Raw genomic sequence first — 14,282 nt, 5'->3', positions numbered from 1 at the left:
TGTGTTTATATACAAACACATCCACAGATATACAATCTCTTGCTTATCATATTTCAAAGAAGTGAGAGAAAAAATGTAACTGTGCATCTGTATGAAACTTCCTGGTTCCTGTCCACCTGAGAGGGGAAGGTGAATAAAGCTACAGTTCTCAGCAAGCCACGACATGATGCTGTGTCATATTTTGTGCCACTTGGAGAAATAGGCTTCTGTCTCACTTTACACTCAGAAAAAGTTCAGGCTATTCTTCAGGCTGATGTAGAACTGGGAAGGGCTAAAAGATCATTTCAGGTAACAGAGAGGACACTTATGATAAAAGAGAACAGCATGATCAAGAAGCTACTTAGGGGCATAACTAGAGAAGTTACCTGACTTGTTTAAGGTCATTCAGTGCATAGCTGCAGTAAGAGACCTGGGTTCAAATCCTAGCTCTTCCCCATATCAACCAAGTGATTGAAGGCAAGTTCTTTGACCTTTCCTACTTTCCTTTCCTCTTTGTAAAATGGTGCTAATGAGTGCTACCTCACAAGAAACTTGTGACAATTGGGTGTAATAAGGCACTGAGCACAATGCCTGGAACATAGTACATGCTCAGTAAATGAAAGCTGATGGTAGTAATAACATTAGTACATTGTATCTTTATGTTTTATCTGCAAGTATTTTGGACTAGCTGAGCTCTAAGGGTTACGCTGGCTAATAACTGACTTGTACAGCACAACTGCTGTACAAGTCAGTTTTATACTATAAAATCACTATCTCAGAAGTGCTTTTTTTTTTTTTCACTGCACATCGCTCTATAGTGTGTATAAAACTGGCATTATTACCTCATATAACAGCTTAAAAGGTTAAAGAATGCTAAGTGACTTGCCCATTTCTGCCCTTACTGAGATCACGCAGCTAGTAATTGACAGAACAGGATCTTGAAGTCAGATTTGTTAAGTCAAAATATTGCCCTCTGTCTGGTGACCTTAGTGTCCATCTCCTAGGTCAATGTCCTTTCCCATGATGTGTTTGTCTCTGCTTCCCTGCAGCCCTCTTCCAAGCCAAGGCAATTACTGCTCTTGGAGACGGCTTCTAACAAGCTGATCCAATGAATTATCATGAGAGCAATCTTAGTCTTGCCCTTTTACTGCTGATATAGGGATAGATTTAGAGAGGCTGACTCTGGCTGGTATTTGGGAATGGATAATTACCTTCACTTACTATATCCTAGGCTGCTTTGACTAAATATTAACTGCCCAGAATTCTGCCCTTTCCAAACAATTCTGAGCATGAGCATGCCACAGGCAACTAAGTGGCATAATTCATTTGAGGTGACCATAAATCTAAGATTTCCACTAGAAATGATGCAAAGAATTAATGGAACATGAAATCAAGTAAATGGAATTGAGTACAGTAATTAGTTCATATTTTAATCCTCAGGTCTGTTTATTATCCATTAACTGGTAAGCAATTAAGTTGTCACCATTGAAATGATTAGCTTTGTCTCAGCAAAAGTTTATCGATATGTCAGCACAAATGAATCTGGTGGTTTTAAACGGCTTTATTTTGAATTGCATAGCAGCATATCCATGGAGCGGCTAGACATCTAATGATTTAATTTTGAAATATTGTTATCTAGATTACTTATATTTAATATTGCTGAGCTGTTCTGGATGGTTATTGGGAAGAGTTTGTGAGAGGACGGATTCAAACTGTAGAAAAGTATGGCTTATATCCTTGGGTTCTTAATGCAATAGTATGATTGCATTTTCCTATTGAGACCAAATGAAGGACCTTTAAGGCATTTCACTTTCTATTTTGGTCTTCCAAACTTTAATTTCCATACTTCTTGGAATTAGGCACTATACAGGTTGTCACATCAGTGGTGTTTTTGTTGGACACTCAAGATTGCTCATGCTTGTGAAATAATCTGTCAATGTCTTTGCCTTTTTGAGGCTGATTGTATAAATGCACTTGTGATGGGGTTCTGCTCACTAAGGCAGGAAACCTGAATATCAGACTACACCTGCTCTACTGGGCAACAAAAACCAGATGACCTAAAATCATCTTTTGAGTGTTGGGATTTGATATAAGTACAATTTTTATTTAGAAAATTTTAAATCCCAAAGTAAGAGTCAGGAAACTTGGGTTCTGGTCCTAATTCTGCCACTGAATCTTGGTGACTCCGGGAAGGTCTCTTGCCCTTCCTGGCTCTAATTTTCCCTTTGTATGTAAGTGGGTGGGAAGAAATGACCTCAGTGGGGCCTCTAACACTGATACTTTAGATGGAGGCTTTGCATAAACTTCTTTCTAATAGTAGGTCTGTATCTTGAAGTGGAGATGTGATCTTTGGAGGAAACTCTACAAAAATTTTTTTTAATTAAGTTTTTTTTAAAGATCTTATTTTATTATGCATTTCTTTATTATATTTATTTTTGGCTGTGTCTGGTCTTAGTTGCGGCACATGGGATCTTCACTGAGGCATGCGGGATCTTTTGATGCGGTGCGGGCTCCTTGTTGCGGTATGTGGGCTTCTCTCTAGTTGTGGCCTGCGGGCTCCAGGATGCGTGGGCTCTGTAATTGTTTCACATGGGTTTCAGAGCATGTGGGCTCTGTAGTTTGCAGCACGCAGGCTCTCTAGTTGAGGACCGCAAGCCAGTAGTTGTGGTGAGCAAGCTTATTTCCCCGGCGGCATGTGGGATCTTAGTTCCCTGACCAGGGATTGAACCCGCATCCCCTGCATTATAAAGCATATTCTTTACCACTGGACCACCAGTGAAGTCCCGGAAACTCTAGAAATTTTAATGAACACTGACGTGGTCAGATTAGTAGTGAAAATGTCATTTTCTACTTTACATTTTCTTTTCCAATTGACTTTATTCCTGTAGCTTTGGAAATGGATAAAAAATGTACCGCTAATCATTTCAACGGTACCAGCTTAACTGTTCACCAGTTTCTGGTTCACAGAAGTCTTAGAAGCAGTATCCATCCTCTAACTGCAGTGTCACTGGTTACTAAATAAAAGAAGATCCCATTCAACACTTGTAGAGTCATAACAGTGATGATCTCTATGACGATAGTTAGGTTCTACTGAACCCTGATCAAGTCCCAGTTAATGACTGTCTTTAATATTGTCTTTGTAATATAACACCTCCTTCCCTGCTTTAGACAGACACCAAGGGGGGAGATAAAAATAAAGTAAAGGAAGATAGTGGCTGTCATAATGCCACCCTGGCAGGACCAGACCAGAGTTATGATACAGGTTGGGATGGAATCAATGGGATAATGAGCTGATCTCAACAATTTGTCTTCAAATGCAATGACTTCTCTCTTAGGCAGCCCCAAAATGTGCATCTAAAATGGCAATCCAGGAAGCTGCTGACTGGACTGGGCTGTCCTTTCCCAGAAGTAATTATAAAAATGTCCAAAGGGAAAAGTGCCTATCCTTAGATCAGAGTCATCATCTGCTTGCTGGTATCATCATAATCTGCTCTACCACTAGGCTTCTGACCACTGTTTGCTTTACTTCTTAAAGGTCAGTTTGTTCACTCTGGTTGGGACTGGTTCCTGGGATCCAGAGCTTTGGCTTCTAGTATTGGCAAAGACAAGTTCCCTGATCTGAGCCTGGAGTAATTCCAGGGCTGAAATGAAGAATCTAAATGAATTTTTCTAGCACACCAGTTATCAATTGTTCCATTACTCCTCCCAGGTACACTGAAAATTCACTTACCTTATATTTGTAAATAATTTGACATTAACACTTAAAACTTCTGTTAATAATGCCATTGACTTTATTAGGTTTGTCATTATGACAAAAGAATATAGTTTATGATATACTGGGCATAATTTAGACTCTCTGAAAGCTACAGTCTTTTAAATGATATTCATTTACTCATTCAGTCTACCAAGTGCCTATCACATGTATGTGATACTAAAAAGCACAACCAAATCTGTGGCTGCAGGGAGTTAACAGTCTGTTTGGGAAGATGGGATCTTCCACTATATTGAAGGCTCCTTAAAGGCAGGCCCTGAAGCCTACAGGTCTTCAAATTCCCCCCACTGGACTAGGGCCCAGAGTAGGTGAACAATGATTATTGTGGGGTTTATGGATAAACATTAGCCTATGGTAAGCAATGTTATGTATCAGAAGACCTGAATTAAATCCAGCCTCAATCACTTATTGTCAGGATGGCCTTGGGCCTTAGTTTCCCCTTGTATAAAGGGAATAATATTAAGGGTAACCTCACTGAGTTAGTGTTTAGTGATTAAATCAGAGAATTTATGTCAATGTTCTTTGGAATTCATTCAGAGTAAAAGCCAAAGTCCATACAAAATCCATGCAAAGAGATAAAGATCTACAGCAGCTCCCGTCCCTACTCTTCTCTCTCTGACCTCTCACACTTGATCACTTACACGTGAGCTCCTGGTCTTCCTAGAACACTCAAACTTTCTCCCACTTCAAAGCTATGGAATTGGTTGTTGCCTCTGCCTAGAATGTCCTTTCCCTAGACATCCCCATGGCAACCTCACAAATGTCATGCTCTCAACAAGGTCTACACTGACCACCATATTTACACTTGTAACTCACTACCTCCACTCCTCATCCTCTTATCTCCCTTACTCTGATGTATTTCTTTTCCCATAGCATTTATCATATTCTAATTTACCATAGAAATTTACTCATTTATTATGTTTATTATTTATTATTTGTCTATCCCCACTAGACTTAATTACCTTACAGGCAGGATTTTTACCAATTTAATTCACTGTAGCACATGGTAGGCCCTCAATTAATATTTGTTAACTAAATGAATGAATGAAAGTAAATCACAAAGCATGTAAACAGTGACTGGGTATTAGCAGTGAAATTCCGTAGCCACCTATGGGTGTGACTGAATAAGTTCTGGATTGCACTGCACAGTAATTGATTTGAGTCTGTGCCTTGTCCCTCCAATGGATATAAAATTCCTCCAAGGTGACATTTAATTGTTCAATCCCTTTCTGTTCTTTACCACATTTAGAATAGGGCTAGGTCAGTACCTCGTCTCAAAGCATACATCTTTCTCAGAGAAAGCCCAGAACTTCTCTTAGTGGTTACTGTGAACTAAATCACTCTTCCTTTCTTCCAGTTTCTAATGGAATTTGATGCTTTGGACAGCCTTTATTAAAACACTTCAATTTATATGAGGCTATATATAACAATCCCTATATAGTCAATGAATGCTACACACCTAAAATTCCAGGGAAAAAAGCCTATAAAGTTCCAATTCCTAAAACACCAATAGTAGATTAAGTTATTTATTCAGTGATTGAATGATTAATTCCACAAACATCAATTAAGAAGCACCTACTGTATGTTAGGCACTGTGCTAGGTGCATGATGTACAAAGATAATAGCAAAAAGTCTCTGTCCTTGAGGGGATTACCAAGATTATTTATTCCTTAATTCAGCAAACATTTATTGACTCTGCTGTCATGTGCCAATGTACAAGGTTCTGGGAATACAGTAATGATCAAGATAAAATTCCTATCAACAAGAAATGTGTGGGGCTTCCCTGGTGGCGCAGCGGTAGGGAGTCTGCCTGCTAATGCAGGGGACACGGGTTCGAACCCTAGTCTGGGAAGATCTCACATGCTGCAGAGAAACTAGGCCCGTGAGCCACAACTACTGAGCCTGCGCATCTGGAGCCTGTGCTCCGCAACAAGAGAGGCTGCGATAGTGAGAAGCCCACGCACAGCGATGAAGAGTGGCCCCTGCTCGCCACAACTAGAGAAAGCCCTCGCACAGAAATGAAGACCCAACACAGCAAAAATAAATTAATTAATTAATAAACTCCTATCCCCGACACCTTCTTTAAAAAAAAAAAAAAAAAAAAAACAAGAAATGTGGTTCCAGAAGTGAGAATAAACAGTTATACAATCTATAGCGATGGGTAATTTAATCAATTGGGGTCAGCAAAATTTTTCCCTAAAAGGCCAGGTAGTAAATATTTTGTCTTTTGCAAGCCACATGTGGTCTCTGTTGCATATGCTTCTCTTTAAAAAACAATCCTATAAAAATGTAAATCATCCTTAGCTCCTTGGCTGAATTTGGCCTACAGTCTACAGTTTGTGAACTCCTGTAGTAGATGAATATAAGTCATCTACTGGAAGTCAAAAGGAGGCAGCAACACTTTACTGGCTGGGAGGAGGGAAGGCGATGTCAAAGCAAAACCAGGTGGGCAGTGCTGGATATAGGGGGAAGAATGCGGAGCTAGTAATCAGGGTAGAGGGAACAGCTTTCCCATGGCACTCAAGTAGCTCTTCTATGTGTATTACTCGTGTATCTGTTATTTTTGAATATCCCAATTCTCATTCCCCCTCAAATCCCCAATTGTGCCAACGGAGCATCTCTACCAGGAGGTCCCAGCCTCCTGCAAGGTGCTAATTAGATTTCTGGAGTACCTCCCCCCAAAACCATTCAGTGCCTCATGGGGCCCTGGTTCTCAGTCATGTGTTCCTCAGCACTTTCATACCCTTGCACACTTCAGGACAATTTGGTGTTAGTTGCTTATTCCTACAAATTTGTGTTACTTTGGTGAAACCAGTCTCTCAGAGATGCAAATAACTGATTCTTTGAAGAGGACAAGGCCTGCAGTTTCTGTTGTTTAGTCTCAGTTGTTTGCGCTGAGATAATTGTTTTCTCTATTCTGATTCAGAGCCACTAAAAATACATATATTCTACATGGAACTTTTATTTCCCCCTTTAATTAAACAAATCTTATCTACATAGCAACAGCTATGGACTTTTTCCTCCCTCAAATGTGTTTGAACAGAATCAAGATTCAAGAGGCTGAGACTTGAAAGGTTGATGTATTTCTACCCAACCTTCATAGGGAGCAGCAACTGTGTCAGATCACACAGCTGTTCATCCATCTTCTCCTTAATACAATCCAGAGAGTTATTTCATAGTTCCCTTTCCAGAACAATCCTCAAGTATAACCCATATTATGTTGTATTATAAACATATGTAAGCCTCAATAGACTCTATGCTTCTCTGGGCAGGAGCTGGGTTTTGAGCTCATCACAGAGCAGAAGCACACTAGCCATGTGAAGAGTGGGTAAAATAAACAGGAGGATCTGGCCACAGGTACTCCGTGAAGTAGCTGGTGCAATTCTCAGTGTACCCCTTTAACCCTTTGAAGTGAAGAACTTAAGGAAGGTTTTCAAAATGAATATTTCCAATTTCCCCAAATAAGAAAGATTCCTCTTATCTAGACTCACTACTGCAACTTAATCCACGGGCATGATTCTTTTCAAATATTATCTTTTTCCTGGTTAATATATTTTTTCTTTTCATTAATACCCTACTTCGTATTGGACATCAATCAAACCACTCAGACACAATTATCAAGTTAAATGTCTTACTTATTAAAAACAGTTAATTTTCCCATCTTAAAAAAATCGAGACGTTTGAATCTCTGAATATGCTCATTTATCACCAATCCCCGACAATGCATCCAGGAGTTCTTGTGTAGGACATGAATAATTTTTATAAAAACACAGATGCTCACTGTGTCATACATCCACACAGCTTTATAAAACAAAGCAAATGATGACCATCTATTACAATAACCTCACTAGACAAGACTGCAATTAATCTACTGCTCTTCAGATAACGACTGCTGCACTGCGCCAAGGAAAATGCCTGGCATTAACTGGCTTATCGTGATCAGCAATGATAGATGGGGCAGATGGCAATGTGATTATTCATTGTCAACACAATAAACAAATGCTTTGCTGCCGAAGTGTTTACCTAGGTCCTCTCAGAGGATTGCTCAAAATAGAGAACAAAGGCAGCTCTGAAAATAGCTCAAAATAAAAATAAAGTTAATCTATTGATGAAATATACTTACTTAACTGGGGCTAACCCTCAGTAGAATCCAACTGGAAAACATTTTCCCTAAGGAGATCATGCGTTGGGTAGAGTTTTGGCATTAGAAGGTACAGTAAAGCCCATAGCTCACTTTCTTGTTAGGATGAGTCACTTTTATGAAGCCCTCAAATTCCATTCCATGCTTAATAGTTCCAGTGATGAGAATTCATTGTTTTCAGAGGCAGATTCATTCCATAGATAGACAGCTCTCATTGTTAGAACATATATTTAGCTGACTGCCATCTCTCTGGAATTTTGGACAATTGACCCTAGGTTTTCCCCTCATCCCACATAGAAAATGTTAAACTCTTCTTGCTCACTAAAGCCCTTTATTTATTTTTATTAATTAATTAATTATTTTAAAACCTCTTTATTGGAGTATAATTCCTTTACAATGTTGTGTTAGTTTCTGCTATATAATAAAGTGAATCAGCTATATGTATATATATAGCCCCATATCCTCTCCCTCTTGCATCTCCCTCCCACCCTCCCTATCCCGCCCCTCTGGGTGGTCACAGAGCACCACCAAGCTGATCTCCCAGGGCTAAATGTAAGCATACCTTGTTTTGTTGCAGTTTCTTGTACTGTGCAGATACTGTGTTCTTTACAAATTAAAGGTTTGCAGCCATCCTGCACTGAGCAAGTCTGTTAGTGACATTTTTCCAATAGCATTTGCTCGCTTGTGTCTCTGTGTCATATTTTGGTAATTCTCACAATATTTCAAATTTTTTCATTATTATTATATTTGTTAAGGTGATCTGTGATCAGTTCTTTGATGTTACTACTGTGACTCACTGAAGACTCAGATGATGGTTAGCATTTTTAGCAATAAAGTATTTTTAAGTTAAGGTATGCACAATGTTTTTTTAGACATAGTGTTATTGCACACTTACTGTAGTATAGTGTAAACATAACTTTGATATGCACTGGGAAATAAAATTCACGTGACTTGCTTTATTGTGATATTCACTTTATTGCAGTGGTCTGGAACCTGCAATATCTTTGAGGTATCTCAAGATTCAATGCCTATCCAACTCTTTCCACATGACATATTTTGGTGTTTTCAACATTCTGGTTTTTTGCACTTAACCCACACCAGTTTTTAGACCACTCATACTCAGGGGCTCGGAAAGAAATGTGATATATCTGATGTGGTGTACTCAGAGCAAAGTGTAACTATTTGTGCTGAGGCTAAATGTCAATCTTGCCTTGGAGCAGGGGATGTGTGTGTGGCTGCTCTGCTTGGGAAGCTGTTCTCCAAACACCATTAGTCTAGATAGCACTCCAGCTTTGCCATGTCCAAGGGGCAATTATTTTGGGTGCGCCTTTTAAAATTTTTGTGCAGGATGGCTTTGTTGATTAAGTCCTCCTTCTTTAGAAAACTGGGATAATTCAGGCAGAACCTGAGTGGAAATTGACCCAGTGGTCACTAACCAAATTCTCTCACAAAAATTTTTACAAATACACATTCCTGGACCCCTTCTCTGGAGACTAATTCAGCTGCTTCCAGAGAAGGATTCAAATGTAAATATTTTGGCAATTTTCCCCAGTTAATTCTAATTCACAACTCTGTTTAAATGCTTTTTTCATTGAGAACACTTAATAATGTACTACTGAGGGAGTGCTTCACAAACCTAATATTCATACTCTCCTGGGAGCTTTAAAAATGCAGGTTCTTTGGAGCAGCTGATACCTGTGGTCTGGGGTAGGTCTAGGAAAATTAATACATCAAGATCAAATTGTTATATGTTTCCCTTAAGGGTTTTGGAAACCCTCATTTACTCCAAAATTGTAGTTTATATACAAGTTACAAAACACCCTTATTGCATATTGAAGAAACAAGTAATTTTAAGAAATTCTACAATGTAAATGTTTTAGCCTGGTAACCATCTATATTTTTTTCACTCATTCATTTAATAAATTCATTCACAAATTCATTTTTATTCTGAGACAATATTGTGATAGGCACTGGAATTTAATAGTTCAGTAGGGGAGAAAAACAAAGAAATAACAGCAAATAAACGTCAGTCAACAAAGAAAATGCATACAAATCTTAAAATAACGTATTTAAAAAGGAAGAGTTTATCTAATTTTAAATAGTCTCTAATTCAGACTGGCAGTCCCCCAGTCATTCTCACTTCATAGTTTTTGCCCTGCTTTCATCATATTCCTTGCTATATGTTAGTTCAGGATCTGTAACTCTTCAGAATTTCCCATTACATTCTCATGTCCCTTTGGCAGACATCCCTAATCATTCCTAGCTTTTTTTCCCTACAGATTCAGGAAGAAAATTCATATGCCTGATCAACCCGGTCCTCTATGCAGCCATTACTACTAGACCACAGATTAAATCCACGTGCAGCTTCCCCCATGCACAGTGCCTTGACACACCTTGGTGACTTTGCTGTTCCTCATTTCCTGGTTTATCTTTGTTGTCTATCAACTATTGAGTACTTCTAGTGATCCTTACATCTTTAATCCCACTTAATTTTCAAAACAACCTGGAGAGGTATATAAACTCAGCCTTAGAAGGATCAAGTAACCATCTCAAGGTCACACAGTTACTGTGTATCACAGCAGGAGGTACAAACTCAGGTTCTTTGATGCCAAAGCTGATGTTCTTAAACTTGTTCTTCATTGCTTCTCTTCTCAGCTCAGTTCAAAGGGCACCTCCTCTGTGAAACTTCTCCTGCACCCTTCAAGGAAAATTTGTCACTTCTTCCTTAGAGTTGGCCAAGGCTTTTGTACATCTCCATTACAGCATGGCATTATACTTTAATGATTTGAATATAGCATTATTTGAGCTCCTCTGTGGTAGGAACTATGTCTTTACATATATATATAATCCATATCCCTGGTAACTAGCACAGTGCCTAGGTAGGTTCTCAGTTGATGCATTTTGACTGACCATTAAAATCTGGCCACTGGACTCATTCAGCTGTGGATCTCTTTCTCAGTGTGTGGGCTTACTATATTAAAAACAATACCAGGTTTAAACAAGATCTTGATTAAAAATATTAAAAAGACAAAGCCAATAGTGAGATACATACTTCTGTTATTTGAAAGCCTTGTTGACATCAGTTATTGAGGACTCTTAAACAGAAACCTAGTTACAAGATATTTAGCATATAAGGACACCTGACCTTTAGTTGATAACCACCCTTAAGTGTAAGGGAGGTAAAAAAAAGGTCAAATTAACTACACTCTGCTTATCAAGTGTCATATGTCATAGCACACATGATATTTGTTTAAATTGTAGCTCTTGTCCTATAACTGAAGGTGTGGTTTGGCTCACTGATGTGGCCTGAGTTCTGTCTGGGTTGATGGTAGACAAAGTGACACTCACCATTAATGGCGGCACATTCTGCAGAAACTCAGACTATTTAGTTCCCTGACATTTATTTTGCTATATGTAATAGTTTTGTGCAAATAAGACTCATTCTGCCAGAAAGGAGAATTATGGAATCTATGCAAACATATATGACATATAGGGGGCTGATTGCACAGATAGGTGTAAATGAAGATATACATGTAAGGTGAGGATTTAGGGTAGAAATAATGATCTGGCGATATCTTAGGGCATTAGTCACAAGAGAGCTGCACCAGTGTCTCAGGAGGAAATATCATGTTTCACTGTGGTCTTCCCTGGAAAACACTGGAAGCTCATTATAAACTTCTATGTCAACTTGCAAAAGACAGAGGGAGAAAGGAGGCAGAGACCTTCTTATTTCATAGATACAAGAGCAGTCTTTCCATCTGTCATCACACCTTGGATATAAATAAGCACCAAATCTTATTAATTGGCACTTACCCATAGTACTTCAATAACCTCACATACCTCCCCAGAGAAGGCTTGTCCGTTGAGGAGGTGCTCTGACCCTTGGCTATCCTCACTCCCAAAGTGTAGCCGGACCTCCTCCAGCCGGTGGCTGTATGTCATAGGCCCTCCTGATACGTTGACCAAGTGCTCCTTGTCCAGGCGCAGGGACACATGTCTTCCAGTGTTGTACATGGTCCCACTGACCTGCAAGGCAATGAGCAACAGGTCAAACAAGGCTCTCCTCCTTCCATTTCTCACAATTTCTCACTCAGCCCAGCATGGTGCTTAGACCAATGCCTTTTGCTTCCTTTTGATAGGAAGACACTAGGCTAATTCCACATGTGGAGTAGGGAGTGGCAGCCTCCCCAGAGAGCATTTCTGCCCTACCTGGCATCTATGGTACTTTCTGTGAGTCATAAGCCACATTATCATTTAGGAATCTGAGGTAGGAACTCAAAGGAAACCTCATCATCTGTGACTAATATTTTGGATGTTGAACTTATAAAGAATTAACTTGTCTTCTTACCATAAATATTTGGAATGTAAAGATGCTGCAAAAGTTAAAATCTCAGGTGTGAGAAATTGGAGAAAACAGTAGTAAGGATGAGATGCTACAAAGGCCAAAAGGGAGCCAAGTAAGCTAAAATGAGTGAGTAGGAGCAAACTTTAGGGGGAGACTGAGGCTCAGGCTTGTAGCTCAAACATTCAGTATGGTGTGTCTTGGTTTAGGTCCTTCTCTCACCCCTGCAACCAGACACTGCAAAGAGTCAGAACTCTGATACTTTCTTGCAGTTTGTGGCCTCAGTGTTAAGCTAAAGAGATTCATATAAGCTTCCCATTTCACAGACTTCCTATTCCATCTTGCTTCAGCCCCTGCAAGCTGAACCTTACTGTTTGGGGTTTCTTTCCCTCCTTTTCTCTTGAACTTGATGCTCAGCTTCATTTTGTTGACTATGACCTTAGCACTTCTCAACACTTGATTCTAGAACACTGATTCTTACCTGTGAGTCTATTGCTTTAGTCTTCTGGGTTGACTTAGCTCTAGGAGCAGATTGAAAACTTAAGGGAGACTTTGAGTGGGTCTGGATGGAATGCTTCTGGGCTATGGGTTGCTGAGCTACTTGGATTTTCTACCTGCTTACTCTGACTCATTTGGGCCCAGCCCTAGGGATTCTTTAAGGCAGCGGTCCCCAAAATGTTGGCACCAGGGACCGGTTTCGTAGAAGACAATTTTTCACACGGACTGGTGGGGGGGGGGGCGCTGAATGTTTCAGGATGATTCAAGTGCATTACATTTATCGTGCAGTTTATTTTTATTATTATTACATTGTAACATATAATGAAATAATTATACAACTAACCATAATGCAGAATCAGTGGGAGTCCTGAGCTTGTCTTCACTTACCACTCACAGATAGGGTTTTGATATGAGTCTGCAAGCAATTGATTTATTATGGTCTCTGTGCAGTCAAACCTCTCTACTAATGATAATCTGTATTTGCAACCACTCCCCAGAGCTAGCATCACTGCCTCAGCTCCACCTCAGATCATCAGGCATTAGATTCTCATAAGGAGTGCACAACCTAGATTCCTCACATGTGCAGTTCACAGTAGGGTTTGCGCTCCTATGAGAATCTAATGCAGTGCTGTTCTGACAGGAGGCAGAGCTCAGGCAGTAATGTGAGTGATGCGGAGCAGCTGTAAATACAGATGGAGCTTTGCTAGCTTGCCTGCCGCTCACCTCCAGCTCTGCAGCCTTGTTCCTAATAGGACACAGACTGGTACTGGTCCGTGGCCCAGGGGTTGGGGACCCCTGCTTTAACGGATTCATGTAACTTCTGACAACTTCATTAGATATGGTTTTCATATATTTGCTCTATAGCGTTAACCTTACCTGCCCCTCCACCTTTCTGGCACTAGTCTTGTGAATGATCAGTTAGTTTAGTTCTGTAGATTTCCCTCTGTGACAGAGACAGCATTGCTTACCAATATACTCCACTGACTCACTATAGCACCCTCTTGTTCTAAGGTGGAGCCCATGTGCTGACGTTGGCCATGGTCTGTGAGGAGACATGACAAATGTTGTTTACAGGCTGAAACAGTGAAAAGCTTATGTAAGATTCTCCAGTCTCTTTCTTCCTCTGCTTCATCAATCAAGGGGCAATGTGGAAATATGTAAATGTGGTATAGCTACAAGATGGAGCCTGTGTCAGCCTGAGTCACTGACAGATTATGTGCAGATTACAAAAATGGCTAGAATTCTTCCACTCCTTGTAACTACACTACTTACAATGTGACCTTATAGCTGTTCCCATCAAGATAGGGCCATCTGTTTCTCCACCCCTGGAACCTGGACTGGCCTTGTCACTTGCTTTGGCCAATAGCACGTAGTGGATACAACATGCTTATTCTGAGTGTAGGCCTCTAGAGGCCTTGCACGTGTCCTTACTCCTTTTTGGAAACTCGAGACCACCATGCAAACAAGCCTGGGCTAGCTTGCTGGAGGACGATCCAGAGTGAGGAGAACCATCCCAGGAGAGGCCATCCTAGGCTGGCCATTCCATGACT

General features: G+C 40.0%; 1 protein-coding gene across 1 annotated transcript in view; it reads right to left on the bottom strand.

Moving 5' to 3' along the window:
- The window catches only part of CA10 (carbonic anhydrase 10), a 524,382-nt gene that overhangs the window by 101,111 nt on the left and 408,989 nt on the right, over nt 1-14,282 (bottom strand). The window contains exon 4 of the mRNA XM_060081980.1: nt 11,733-11,918. Within this exon, the coding sequence (XP_059937963.1) occupies nt 11,733-11,918 (186 nt within the window). The remainder of the gene's footprint in view (nt 1-11,732; nt 11,919-14,282) is intronic.

This window comes from Mesoplodon densirostris, chromosome 18 (genome assembly GCF_025265405.1).
Source record: "Mesoplodon densirostris isolate mMesDen1 chromosome 18, mMesDen1 primary haplotype, whole genome shotgun sequence".
NCBI lineage: Eukaryota > Metazoa > Chordata > Mammalia > Artiodactyla > Ziphiidae > Mesoplodon > Mesoplodon densirostris.
The sequence above is the reverse complement of the archived record's forward strand: the minus strand, read 5'-3'. Positions and strand labels throughout refer to the sequence as shown.